The sequence below is a fragment of the Acanthopagrus latus genome, chromosome 2 (genome assembly GCF_904848185.1).
Source record: "Acanthopagrus latus isolate v.2019 chromosome 2, fAcaLat1.1, whole genome shotgun sequence".
NCBI classification, from domain to species: domain Eukaryota; kingdom Metazoa; phylum Chordata; class Actinopteri; order Spariformes; family Sparidae; genus Acanthopagrus; species Acanthopagrus latus.
This window is the reverse complement of record NC_051040.1, coordinates 28,718,231-28,732,579: the sequence shown is the minus strand read 5'-3', so window position 1 is coordinate 28,732,579 and position 14,349 is coordinate 28,718,231. Positions and strand designations below refer to the sequence as shown.

Genomic DNA, 14,349 nt, shown 5'->3' with positions numbered 1-14,349 from the left:
CCAGGTGGAAATCGACTATATGTATAGTACTTGCGAAAACAGTAATTAAGTCAATTACACGTCTGTTTATATGTGTGCATATACTAATTAACCAATTACTGGCCTGTCCAATAATCAGATATATGATATGTAGTGCTTTTTAATCTGATTTTTTAAAGTGTGCTGCTTTGGCGCTGATGCAGAATGTAATCTGCAAAGTAATTAGTAACTTATCAAATAAATGTAGAGGAGTAAAGGTAGAATACTTCACTCCAAAATTTAGCAGAGTCGAAGTAAACTGTAAATACTCAAGCTGTACTTAAGTACAGTACTTGTGTAAATGTACTTCTGTACTCTGCATCATCATCAGTTTATCTTAATTCTAGACTATGAACTAGTACTTTACTGAAGTACATAACTGTTCTTAATGCATAACCCATTTCAAACCAATCTATATAGTAAATATAAAGGCACTAGAGTGTCTTTTTTTGTCCATACTATTTTTCTATATATTTTAGTCTCAGGTCACTGCCCCTTTCTGCTAAGTTTGATGTGTGGGAGACTCGACCACATTTCCTTGTTTAGCATATCGACACGCACGCAGAACACGTATGATGCAGCTCAAAACGCCTGCTGCTTCTGTTCATTTCCTCTGCTTATGTTGTGGTTGACACAAGATGAGAGCTCCTGCTGGCGATTACACAGTCAGACTGACAGTTTCCACAACACATGGTCGAGTTCTTGAAGGACTCTTAACGTTTTAGGTAGCTCCGCACAGAATAAACAGAACGGAGCAGAGCCCCACAGGCATCTTTAACTGGTTTCTGATCAGCGTCAGTCAGTGAAGGATGGACTTAATCAAACTGGTGTTCATCAGAAAACACAGGTAAGTCTGTTTTGCACTGTCAGAGTTTTTAATGTGAATGTATGGCCTCAATATGTCTCTTCCTGTGTGTTCTTATAATTTGGGCTGTTGGCCGTAGCTCTGTTCTTACCCAAGCTTCCAAACCATTACTTGTTTTTCCTTCTCATATAGTGAATAATTAGGTGTGAGTGTGTGCTGAAGGCTGTTTATTCTTTTCCCACTTTTCCAACCATTTATGCTATATCGACTATACTATATGCTATACCATGTACATTTTATTTGCTCATTAATTTGATAAAGAGACAGAAGCTCTATTTACATTGAGATTTATGCATCTTTTCGGTCCCACTGACAGTAACTGACTCTCCCAGTGTTGCAGCCCTTCATGCTCCTTCTGCTGCTTCTCTATACAAATTCAAGCCGGCAATGCAATTTAGCTCCCAGCCTATAATATATTTTAAAAATAATATATAATCAAAATTAATAATAATAATAATTTTCCACATCATTCATACATGATTGGTATTATTCCACCTTTTAGAGCCCGCAGTGCAGTTTAGCATCAGCTTTTCAACAGCCAGTATTCACAGCCTCAATCTCCTCAGTAATTGCCTTCTCTCTTCTTCTTTCTTTTAAATTTGTTTTGATTCATAATCAAAATGAATATTCTTCCTGCTCAGCGTCTCTTCAGATCACTGATGATGATCCACATGCTGCAATATCACCTGACCGAGGCGATATTCTTTGACCAAGACTGTCCTTGAGCAGATGCCACGATGTCTTGTAATGAAACTAATGGAAATGGGAGTTCAGGTGAGCTCTCAGCTTTCCCAAGTAAATTTGCATCCAGTTGTGTTTGCTGGCACGTTGTGAGAGTATATTGGAACTGACTGTTTTGGTCCCGTTGGCTCTTGCAGGTCAGCCGTTGGACCTGCTTACCTGCATCCTTATAGGGGCCCTGTCCTTCACCATCCTGGTGCTCATACTGCTGGGGATCCTGTCTCTCAGAAAGTAAGACAGCCTCAATTCATTTGTCAAGGAACTGGATGATCATGCTGGACTATATGTCCTCAGTGTCAATAGATTTGTTAAAGTTGCACAAGGCAAGATTTGTATAAAGGGTGTAAAGTGTATATCCTATTTAGTTAAAAGGAATTGCTGGTATTGCTAAAGAGTAACTTCAATATTTTTCAAATGGACCCTGTTTTCTTATGTTGTCGTGTCTATGTGATTAATGGCATGATTTAGTGAGAACGCTGCAGCCCTCAGTCACAAAACAGGCTGCAATGTAATCGCTGTGGGCAAACACACATCTAAAGTGCACTCACATAAGTTTGTCTTTGCCGCTGACAAGCTCAGATTGTGTCTGACAACAGGATGGAGAGGATCGACAGAGACTTAACATTTTTGTCGAAGAGTAAAATCCTGTTTGTTTGACCGGCGACAGCAATCTGCAGAAACATTTTTTTTTTTATGGTGGTAGAACACACGTCATTCAACCTTAAAACACAGAAAAACAAGATTACTCACCACTCTACTGTTTCAACAATTACATGCTCTGGTGATTTGCTCCAGAAATGAAAAAAAAAAAAATGTAATCAACCGCATTTAAAAATGTTCAGGTTTAAAAATGGAGAGGAGCAAAAGGGAGAACAAAGAGATGAGAGAAGCTGTGGGAAGAAGGTGTATCGAGCCAGAATATTTCACATCACCATGATTATTAATATTCCCCCAAAAATTGTAATTCGTCTCTGTCAAGCGTTTACCCTTTAATTATGTTGGCTTTGCATTTAGACCCTAATAAATCTTACAAAGGGAAAACAAATGGAATGCAGCGGTAATTATAGATACACCTGTGGTTTTCCTGCCATGTCAAAATGCCTGCGGTGAAAATGGCACAAACCGTGAATTTCACCAGAAATTCACAGTTCGTTCACTCAGTGCCAGTAAAGCTTGGCTTGAGACCAGATCTCAGAAAAAAATGAAACAAGTGTGAGACAAGTGTTGTCTCTTCATCCCTCCAGTAATGATACTCACTATTCTTACGTGACATTTTCCTCCCCGTGGGTTTGTGTTATTACCACTGAATTTTACCATTCACCGTTTACATTTTAAGTGAACTTTTCCTTCAAAGTTTTAAGTGATTTTGCAAGATGAGACTCAGCATTCATCGGTTTTATTTAAATTAAAAAAAAACAAACAAAAATGTTATGTCGGCATAACAGTATTGGACAGTCCACCACTTTGGTAGTAAGTTTGGTATTTACATACATGACTGATGATCTTTGCATCGATTGCAAAGATTCGGTTTTGGATGGATTATCATGAAATTTAGCACAGCATATTAGTATACCAACAGTAACATTTAGTACATTAAGTTGTTGCCTTAGGTGGCATTCTGTTTGTCTTGTTGTATTTTTGCTTAATGTGAGAAATAAGTACTGTGTTTCACAATGTGCACTACTTTCCCTTGCAGATATCGCTCTTTGGTTCAGACCATCCGAGACCTACAGCGGAGCAAGCTCCTTTCGGGTACCGTTCCCCATCCGGAGGCTCCCATCATGCCTGTGAGGCCGGTCCCAGCGTCGGTGGAGGAGGAGGAGGACGCACCTCCTCCCCAAATTCCTCTGCAGCAGAGCAGCACAGTCAGACTTTCCTCCAGGAGGCTGTGGAAAAGCCTGCAGCAGGTGCTACTGCCACACCTCTGTCTTCATGTCACCGCATCACGCAGATAGAAACATTACGTTTAACAAACGTTTAAGAGGTGCTAGATTTCCGTTTGAAGTCAGCTGAAGACAAGTGATTGCTAACTATCTGTGTCATCTCACCAGTGTGGGTTTACAGTGTGAGTGCTGATCACGTCCTTTCTTTGTCAAACAATTATCAATTCAGCCCAATACAGAGCTAAAAACAGAAGTTTAGTACGATGTGAACAAATTCCAGTTTGTGACTTTGATTTAGATGGTGTTGAGTGTGCACTTAGTGTCCTAAACCACACTGCTGCTCTGCTCCACTTTGATGCCACGAACTCACCACTCGTGGAAATTGTTTTAAGGGTCCTCGTTTCACCAAGTCAGACCTGAACCTGCTGCAGCTGATCAAGGCAGGGAAGGAGGGAGTCTTCTACCAGGCCAGGATGACCAGAGGGACGTGTAAAGGCCACAGCCTGTTCACCTGCAAGATCAGCAAGGAAGGTACACCAGCATTTTTTAAGCAATCATTATTTGAGGTCATGGGGCAGAGGACCACAGAACTACGAGGCTATCGTTAAACCGAAGGCAAACTAAATGCTAAGACGATATAAACAGATGAATACTTTGTGTAACATATTTTTGCAGATCCCACTACAAATGAACGTAAATGCTGGATTGGATTGGATTGGTCCAAATGCTACATATTTCGTTTTCCTTTCCTGTACAACTTTTCAATATTTGCATCATTTTACAGCTTCCTCTAGTTTATTAAAGTATGTATTTATTTGCATGTTCAGCATTATCATTGAGATATTCCTTAAAAAAAAAAATGCACACGAGAATATTTCAGACGCTTTTGTTCTGCATTCTCCGTTTTAATTCAAATTTTGCATAATTCTTTTAACACTACACATACCCGTCTAGTGTATATCAAAATATAATATGTAACAACTTGTGTACTTTGGCTGAGTTGTGTACTTTACATCATCCTTAAAAATTTAACTTTATTATTATAAAGTTCAAATGTTAAACATTTTTTTTTATTATTGTTATTTTTATAACCAGAAAAAAGTGAAACTGTCAGGAGCGTCAGAGAGGAAGGAAGTTGGCAAAAACTATTGTGGTAATGTGAATAAGACTTGACAAAACATTTGTCTGACACATCACGTCTCTGAACATACAGATAGACAAACAACCAGATTTCTTCATTTATACATTGGCCTTAAAATAGCAAGCAGCAGCACACACTGAGGGTGTGTGTGTGTGTGTCTGTCTGTGTTTTTGAATTTGGGTCAAACAGAGGCTCTGGTTCTTTCTCTTCTTTTTCCCTTCTCCTCTCTGTAACCAGAAAAATCAAAGTGCATTTCCCCTCCACCCCCAGTCGAACATACAGAACATAAACACCCAGCAATGCAGGTCACCTCTGCGGATCACTGCTGCAGCCAGGTTGATAAACAGGAGTGAAGACTTTTTAATCTCTTAAGTTAAAAAGGTCATCTCTGAGTTCTGCTCCCATTGGTAAACACAGCAGAGCCTGATGTGACTCCTGCTGACCAGTCAGCCCTCCCCACACAGCGCTTTCACATGTCCTTTGTTTTGTTTGACGCCTAGTGGCAGAAATGACAAACCGTGCTTTTACATTACATCTTGGGGAAAGTCATTTCTTAAAGCTGCTGTAATCACATTTTAGCATCAGATCTTGTTTCCAGCCTTTGACTTTTGGTTCCGCTCAACTCTCTGTCATCAGCATGACTTCCAGCAGCAGGCAGCCATTTGCACCCCACAATACTCTAAAACCTCTGCTGCACACTGCCCAGCACCAGACAGCAGATGAACAAAGTGACTCGGAGGAGAACAGAGAGCAATTAGCTGCTAACGAGACAAAAGTTTGGGCCTCTTTAAAAAAAAAAAAAAAAAAAGCTATAATCAAGTAGCATAACATTAACCTCAGTTACAGGCTAAACATTAGTTTAAAGCCGCATTTGTAGCACGATGAATCACAAGGTCTAAGGACATTGTCACACTCTTCAGTGCGTGTTGCTGTGGTAAGAAAATGCGATGGAAACTGTGAAGCTGCAAAGGCTAAACCACCGCAGTCACACCTGAACAGTGTCTCTTGTGTCAGAGTTTTCTTGAAACCAAATAGGAGGTGTTCAAAGTGTGGCCACATCATTTTACAACTTTGACTTTGAATGGTCAGTTCACCCAAGTTACAGCTGAACATATTTTGTCACTCAGCACCAGAGGTATCTAACATACTGAGATCATTAGGTTTTCTGGCCAGCAGTGTTTGTGGCTTTCACTGCATCAAAATGTGCATTTCAAACAACTGGACATCATTATAAAAGTAATTCATTTCAGTCCATATCATTACTATTACTCATACACGCAATTCAGCTGTTATATTTTTCACATTGAGATGCACTTGAGTTGTTAGATTTTTCAGTTTTCCCAGATTCACATGGGATCTTTTAAGGTCAGTTACGGAAGTATGTGTGAGAACCTGATGAAAACCTTCATCAACATGTTAGAGAACTATGATTTGTGTGTTTTCTTCAGGCGTCCGTTCCAAGCATGTGGACACAGAGATCTCCATCATGAGAAAGCTGGTGCACCATAAGAACATCCTCCAGTTACTGGACTGGAACACCACTGAGGGTGAGAGATCTTTGTGCACAAACGGTTTTCCCTCTGGAAGACATCCACTGTGTAGAGACCACTGTCCTGTTCTGCACTGCTCCTGGTTTAAAGATGAGGGAACCTTGGACATGAGCGACTCATTAATCATCTCTCCATGTTCTCATCTGTGCAGAGCCCTACATTCTGATCATGGAGTATGTGAGCTATGGCACTCTGAGGACCTTCCTGCAGACCAACAGAGTCCACCTCAGTGCAGACCCGGAGCTGCAGAGCCTCCTCACCATCGCCTCCTACCACATCGCTCTGGCTCTGCAACATCTGCGCTCCAAAATGGTAAAAACCTTACAGGTTATTATGATACACACACACACACACACACACACACTAAATAGAGGTCTTCCCTGCAGATTGTTCACTGTGACTTGGCTCTGAGAAACATCATGGTCAATAAGTTTCCCTGGGAGGTGAAGGTGGCGGAGTTTGGCCTGGCCCGAGACTTAACACGCATGAGGAGCCGCCGCAGCAGCCGCTGGAGGAACCCACGGGTAAGAAGAGTGCCTTAAAGTACCCCAAGTCACACTTGATCAAAAGTCAAAGATCAAAAGATACTGTGTTAAAGTACTGCTCTGGTAAAAGTGAAAGTCACTCATACTAATGGTAGCCTACTTGAGTAAAAGTCTTAAAGTGTGTGATATTCTTCTTAAGTCATTTTCTGGCTAGAACTGCAGTTAAGTGGCAAAAGTACAGGTGAAAGTACATTATACATATTCACATGTACATATATACTGCATGGGATTGATTATTGGAGTTGTTTTTTTGTCCGTTTGCCTGTAAGATGAATTGCATGCAGTCTGCACAGTAACTAGCTGGCTTGGGGAGTAATGGAATACAGCACATGTACAAGATTACAGTATGTAATCAGGATTCTTTTTAGTTACAGAAAATGAAATGTAATTAGGTTATGGATAAATTCAGTAAAACAGGTTTACAGTTTTAAAATAAATAAGATACACTTAGTAACCATGCACGCGTGCACACATACCAACACCTCATGAGTCGTACACTTCACTGTGGACTTGACAAATACAGAGGTGTGTATTCTGACTGAAAACACATTTGTTTTAAGACTGAAATAAAGTCATCTTACTGAAGCCGAGTTACACCAGTTGATTTGTTTTGGCAAAAAACACACAAAAAGGATCGCGTGCCATTGAGGGTCTTGAGAGACTTTCGGTCACATCTTGCGCTCTTAGCCTACCAAATAGATTTGAAACCCACATGTTTGTGGTAAAAATGGTGTGTGTGAACTTGTGATACTTGGTCATTAATTACTATAAACTATCACTGAAGATTCAGCAGAGGCAGGCTGCAGACAGACCATATGCAGCTAAGTGAAAATGTTTTTAAGGAACATGTCATTCACGAATTTCTGCGCTGACCACATTATCTCAATTTAGCCTTGTGAACATAGTCACTTCTGTGTGTGTGTGTGTGTGTGCGCGTGTGTGTGTTTGTTACTGTGTGTGTGTGTGCATGAGTTGAGGGGGATTTAGCGACACTGTCTGTGACAGGAAACAACAGTGAGATGTCGCCTTGATTTAGAGAGGCGTCATTAACGTGACACGGTGTTACTTGTAATTTCCACCATGAGTTCAGGAGTTTGACTTTAAAATGTCAAACACTTAATATGTTGGTCTGTGATGTTAGGGCTTGAAGAGGCAGTTATCAGTTTTCCCTGTGTAAAATCTCATTTTCTATTGTCTGTAACTTGAGCAGCAGCGTGTGCCCCTGCGCTGGTACCCACCTGAGTACTTCAAGAACAACTATTACAGCTTCAAGGGAGATGTGTGGGCATTTGGCATTGTGCTGTGGGAGATGCAGACATTTGGTAAGTTGGTGGCTCAGGTAATAACCAGTCAGGATTGTTACATGTAGGTTACATGAGGTTTGACCACAATACAAAATTAACTTTTGTGTTATTATGGTAAATAAACACGTTGTTTTCTTGCTGACAGTGTCTCATTCCATACCATGTATAAATATATTATTCTCTCTGGAAAAACATTATGTTTACAGGTACTCTCCCATACCCAAACCTGGAGACATCAGAGTCAGTGGTGTACCACATCTGTATTGGTCATAAGAACACAAACCCTGAAGGCTGCAGGCCAGAAATGTAAGTGTAAAATAACATTTACACAAATGACAGTTTGTCTCATTTTACTTTTCGAGCCAACATTAGATAGGCAGTTTCAGCAGCTACTGATAACATGTTTTAGCACCATGTTTTTTGTACAGTACCAAGCATCACAAAGTGATCCTTTTCACATTCTCCCTTAAACATGCTGCAACTTGAAGATTTATCATTTCCAGAGGGAAATGTGTGAGTGAGCACTGGGCAGCTGAAGAGTGTAACTCTAACCCTAACCCAGCTGAAATGTTGCACATTTTCTTTATATATATATATATATATATATATATATATATATATATATATATATATATATATATATATATATATATATATATATATATATATATATATATATATATATATATATATATATATATTCCTGATGAACAGTTCAATGTACAAAAGTTTTGAAAGTTTCACCTTAATAACTGATCTGAGCCCAGCATGACATCATCAAATTGATTATTTCATCTGACTTAAAGTCTAAAACCTGAAGGCATTCAGAATACAATAATGCAAAGCAAAGACGAAGAAAAAAAATCAGAGAAAGAGCAACTGGGAGCTGGGACTAGTGAATGTTTTGCATCTTTAAAAGGCATGTCTCAGAGAGCTGGCTTGCTGCAGGACTCATACAAAAAGCAGAGTTCTCCCAGTGTGTTTTTTGCTGGGTGGGTGGAAACATCTTTTTACCGTGAAATGACAACGTGGATAAAAATAGATTAACATTCATAACACGATGAATGCCTTGAATTTGTAAACCCCACAGACTTCACATCATCCAAGATTGTTGGCTGGAGCCATACACTCTGAGGCCCTCATTCACAGACATTGTGGGCATGCTGGAGACCATCATTGAAACCGATGCGGTAAGGAACACGTTCATTTAATGATAAATAACTTCAGCGACTGACTCAATCTTTCTTTTACTTTTTGCCATTATTTGTGAAAATGAACTAACTGTCATGTGACTGTCCTGGTGCTTGATTGAACTCTTATTACATGTCTTACACCAAATCACAAGAGATTCCAGGGAATTTTATGTCTAGTTGTTTATGATCTGCTTATACAGTTGGACAGACAGTAGATTGCAGTAGTATTTTTTTTTTTTATGAAAATGTCCCTGTGGCTATATAGCCTATACACATTTTTGTCCTCTTTTTTGCAGGATTATGTGGATGTTGAGAGTTCGCAGCTGTTGGTGAAAGATGAGGCTGAATATCACGAAGCTCAGCGTCTACTAGCGGCAGGCAGCACCTCGGAAAATACACATCCAGTCTGAGTTGACTCAGTTGACTCTGGGATCAGATCGAGTGATATTCCCAGCAGTTATGAACTTTTTAAGTCATATTTAAATAAGACAACAGCACAGTGATCACCCATAAACAACTCAACAGAGAGCAAATACAGTATAAATACAGCTGGAGCTTAGTTTAATGTCAAATGGATGGTAAAAAATTATGTACTTATTTGTTTGACACTGTTAATTAGTAAATTAGTCATGTTTTATGTTTCTACTTTACCTTTGGTTTTCTTTTATATTCCATCCTGTTTTTTGTTGACTCAGTGAGTCGTTAACCTATTTATTATTTTTTTTAATGTATTTCACACTTTGAATGAATGTTAATTATTTTTCTCAAAACTTTTGTTAAGTTAAAGTATATTTTAAGTACATACTTGTCTTACAGTGGTATTATTACTTTCACCTAAGAAGAGTATCTCAATACTTTCTCCATCACTGAATGAGTATACCGTTTGAGTATGTGTGTCAACTGTATATATAAATATGTGTTCAAACGCAGGCAAACAAATATACATTTTATTTTATACACATAACTGGATATTATTTTCTTTACAATTTCAAAATCGCATAAGGGGAGGTCTGGATGGAGAGCAGCTACAGACACAATTGTGCTAACTGATCATATGTGGGCTTGAAGGGTCCAATGTAATCAGGCTGCTTGAGTAGACAGAAGGACGAGGGGTTTTTATTTACCAGACTCATTTCAAATGTAATATGTTTATTGTCACTCCAGTTGGACAAGTACACTCGTGAAATTCTTGTCCACAGAGTCTCTGAACCAAATGGTAAACAGTAATTGGTAAATACATGTATTTTCTAATAATAATAATAATAATAATAATAATAATAATAATAATAATAATAAATAAATAAATAAATAAATGTAAATGTAAAAATGTCAAATTACATCCAGGCTGATTAGACAACAAGACCCGGATAACTGACACTGAGCTGAAGGAATAATTAACTTCCTGTTATCTGAGCTGTGGTTGATGATTAGCTTATTTATGCTCTGATCACAGTCCCTTCATGCTAAGGTGTTAAAGGATTGATTTGTAAAATATGGCCAGAATTACAATGTAAACACGTCCTTGGGTCCTCTGCAACAAACCTGCCAAGTTTAAAGTAAATCTGATGAATAGTTCTCCAGATGTTCGAACCACAAACAGACAGAAAGACAGACAAACTTGCATTCCGTGCTTTGTAGTGACAAAAGTCTAAAGGTCACAGAGTTGTGGAGATAGTGCAAGATTTGAAATAGTAACACATATAAACCCGCAATTTCTATTTGTGAAGGAACATGAACTTTTTTATGTACCCGTGAAATCACTTGACCGCCAAATCAGCCAACACAGTACTGGATCACAGTACTACTATAATAATAATAATAATAATAATGATAATAATAATAATAATAATAATAATAATAATAATAATAATAATAATAATAATAATAATGTAGCTTACCTCCAAATCTGGTAGTTTTGTGCTTTACACATACCTGGGGACACATAATTTCTTTACTACAAAATGTGTGTCGCTTATTCATGGATTTGGCAAAGTTAAATCCAGTTAGTCTGCTTGGATGGACATAAAAACAAAGAGGTTCTTTTGCTTCCACCATACCAGGTAGGAGAGCCTCTACCAGGGAGACTGTAGAGCCATGGGTAGCACCTAAAGCTGCATGCCCCTCCATGGCGTCATGATGCCTTCAGGAACGCCCCATCTCCCTCTGCGAGCCAATGGCATCCATCCTGGGAACACGCGTTACAACACGCTACCAGGCGAACTTTGTCGCTTCCTACTTTCCTCCCCTCTCTGTCATTTGCACTGGATAATACACGATGGCTATCCGTGTATTAGAAATAATCTTTTTCCTCTATTTTGCCTCTCACATTCCCATCACATTGTTCATTGATTTACAAGCTCTGCTACCCGGGCATGTGTTTCCTCAGCCGGTAAGTGGAAGTGGTATGGAAGAAAACGGTTAACTAGACTTGGTTACAAATGACCACCAGCTGCTAAAAGTTACAAAGTGACAGTCATCTGTTTTGTGGCTATAAGACTGTTGAAGCGTTGAACACTTTCCCCAGCTGAGAGATCTTCTGAAGTGGTACGCAGCGGAGTTCAAGGACCCGATGATGATGGATCCTCCGCACTGGTTCAAGTCTTTCATTTACTGCGAGGCCGTGCTCCAGATGCCTTTCTTCCCCGTCGCAGCGTACGCGTTCCTGAAAGGTCAGTTAACTCAAAACGTGCGCGTGTAAAATCTGTGCCGTGTATGAAGAAAAGTGTCGTGCCGGACTGTGCTTGAAAATCAGTCTGTTGAAAGATGCGTCGCTCTCTGACACACAAACTCACACATTACCACACGTGAAAGGGTTTATTTTAATTTTTACGACCAGTAATTGAATTCGGCATAAATGTACTTAACCAAATCAAAGAACTTATCAACACTGCGTATCTCACTGGTTCAAAATTGCTCGTCTATTTAGTTGACCCCGAACATTATTATCATTTTTTGTGAGGACATATTGGCGGACACAGTCAGACCTGAAGGACTAACAGTGACTTGCTAAGTTAAGGAGGTGTCAAAATATATGTTTGACGTGCTGAAGCCCTCTTTAAATGCACTGTTTTTCTAATGGAGTTCGGTGTGTCCTGTCATTCCAGCGCAGAAGGTTGCTCAAACCTGACCTCTGTCGGATGTTTGCTGCTTTAACACCAGATCCCCACTGCAAATGTGGGATATTGAAAAGATAAACAAAAAGACAATTCAGTTTGAATGTGTAGGTGACCATCTTATTTGTGTCGTTTGTGGTGCTAACAGCATTTACAGATTACATACAAGACTGCATTTAGAAAATTTGCACGCTTAATTGAAATTGCATTCAAAGTGCAAAATCTGAAGGTGAGAAGCTGCAATTTTCTTTAAAGGTAAAACTCATGAGCAACAACATCATTATAATGATGCTCTGTAGAGCTGCAGAGGTGTCCTGGCCTATAGATCTCGTTCTCCAGATGGCAGAAAACAAATTTGTTTGGTACAGACAACAACAAATGTGACAAATATGATTGCTTTTACCTGTATTATGCGGTCCTATTTAATCATATTTGTTATTCTGAGTAATTTGCAGACTTAGCAGTAAATACTTCTCATTGGGACTTTTTTTTTTTTTTTTACAGAGAAATAAATCATTTTTTTCTTGACTCTCAGGTGGCTGTAAGTGGATCAGGACTCCTGCCATTGTGTATTCTGCACATGTGGCCACCACACTGGTCCCGATCCTAGGTCACATCCTTTTTTATCCGTTCCCTGTGGAACCCCACCCTGGACCCCAGACCCTGCAGGAGCGCATGCGGCTGGTCTCCATTTATGCACCGTACCTGCTGGTGCCTTTGCTGCTGCTCCTCACCATGCTGCTGTCCTCCACATACAACTCTCCGTCCAAGAGTGGAAACACATCAGCCAAGAAGAAGAAGAAGAAGTGATTTATCACCAGACTGCATCTAATTCTTTCAGATTTTAGGAGATCATTTTCTACGTTTGTGAAAATGCCATTTTTTACGTGATTTATGTCTGAGATGTGTGCGTCAGACTGCATAACACTATCAATGAAGAGCACTGCCATTGTTAAACCAGTCAGACTGAGCACTTTTAAAATTACCTTTAAAGTAAACTCTTAACTGTTGAATATGCTTTGTGTTTTTTATCTGTACCCAAGTGACATTTTCTATATATTTTTGGAGCTTTTGTTTAGCAGGGATCAGAACCCCACACACAGTAGTCAGCATCTTTAAACCCTGGGCCACCATGAGGCCTCCATTATAGAATTTTTTGTTTAAAAAGACACAGTTGAAATGAATACCATTAATAATATCTGTGTTCCCTTTTAGTGGTACCAGACAAGACCTTCCAGTACTGCATGGTGGCTCTAAGACATGGTTTACAGACACGTACTGTCATCATTTGACAGACTACAGACATTATTTATTAAGCTTAATGGCATTAACATTTTGTGATGCACATATTTGCAAATCCCAGAATATTTTCAACCTTGTAGATTATCTATCTCATTTAAATTGGGTTAGAATAGTTGATTTTTTTTCTGAAGAAGAGTGCATACCTCCACCAAGGCCCACCAGTCCACTTTAAATCAGTCAAGCCTAATCCAATATCAAACTTGAAAGCTCTGATTATTTAAATCTGCTAGATCTGGAATTTGATCAGAATCCACATCAAACTGTATTCACTCCACCTATGTACACCTGATTTCTCTCATCAAGTTGCACTATTCCCTGAGAAGTTAATGAAAATGTTAGTGTTAGTGCAAAGTTAGTGATAAATGAGTTAAAAAATGGTGCTCTCTAACAGTCTGGAGCTCAGGAAGCTCACCTTACCGTCCACCACTGTGGAGCTAACCCTCTTCTGTGCCATCTGTTCATCCATGACTATATAGCAGCACCAGCGCCATCCTGAAGTCTGCTGATGGTAGTAGTGTGACTGATCTCTGACACAGATGAGTCAACTCGTAGAGGGGAGGGGGAACAGCTTGTGGCCCGATGTTCTGACAACAATCTGTTCTTGAAAAGTCAACACAATAAAAGAACATACTGCTCACTTCAGAAAAACAACCTGGAATAGTCTTTTAATAGATCCTCAGTAAGTCAATGACAT

General features: G+C 39.4%; 2 protein-coding genes across 2 annotated transcripts; both read left to right on the top strand.

Annotated features, from left to right (window-relative positions):
- Positions 1-639: 639 nt before the first annotated feature.
- On the top strand, positions 640-10,198 carry si:ch211-167j9.5 (tyrosine kinase receptor Cad96Ca). Its single transcript, XM_037118490.1, has 12 exons — positions 640-865; positions 1,525-1,657; positions 1,762-1,855; positions 3,321-3,531; positions 3,900-4,038; positions 6,097-6,195; positions 6,350-6,510; positions 6,585-6,722; positions 7,954-8,065; positions 8,254-8,353; positions 9,138-9,237; positions 9,537-10,198. Exons 2-12 carry the CDS (start codon positions 1,621-1,623, stop codon positions 9,648-9,650), a joined length of 1,305 nt encoding a protein of 434 aa, XP_036974385.1. The 5' UTR covers positions 640-865; positions 1,525-1,620; the 3' UTR covers positions 9,651-10,198.
- A 1,228-nt stretch (positions 10,199-11,426) lies between these two features.
- Positions 11,427-13,366, top strand: tmem97 (transmembrane protein 97). Its single transcript, XM_037086974.1, has 3 exons — positions 11,427-11,629; positions 11,765-11,909; positions 12,889-13,366. Exons 1-3 carry the CDS (start codon positions 11,516-11,518, stop codon positions 13,161-13,163), a joined length of 534 nt encoding a protein of 177 aa, XP_036942869.1. The 5' UTR covers positions 11,427-11,515; the 3' UTR covers positions 13,164-13,366.
- The last annotated feature ends 983 nt before the right edge of the window (positions 13,367-14,349 follow it).

What these genes read in the sequence shown, in the direction of transcription:
- tmem97 (XM_037086974.1), top strand. Translation starts at nt 11,516, where the DNA reads ATGGCTATCCGTGTATTAGAAATAATCTTTTTCCTCTATTTTGCCTCT. An exon ending in GGCATGTGTTTCCTCAGCCG is followed by an intron (nt 11,630 to 11,764) that starts GTAAGTGGAAGT and finishes CACTTTCCCCAG; the next exon opens with CTGAGAGATCTTCTGAAGTG. An exon ending in AGCGTACGCGTTCCTGAAAG is followed by an intron (nt 11,910 to 12,888) that starts GTCAGTTAACTC and finishes CTTGACTCTCAG; the next exon opens with GTGGCTGTAAGTGGATCAGG.
- si:ch211-167j9.5 (XM_037118490.1), top strand. Translation starts at nt 1,621, where the DNA reads ATGTCTTGTAATGAAACTAATGGAAATGGGAGTTCAG. An exon ending in TAATGGAAATGGGAGTTCAG is followed by an intron (nt 1,658 to 1,761) that starts GTGAGCTCTCAG and finishes TGGCTCTTGCAG; the next exon opens with GTCAGCCGTTGGACCTGCTT. An exon ending in GAAGGCTGCAGGCCAGAAAT is followed by an intron (nt 8,354 to 9,137) that starts GTAAGTGTAAAA and finishes TAAACCCCACAG; the next exon opens with ACTTCACATCATCCAAGATT.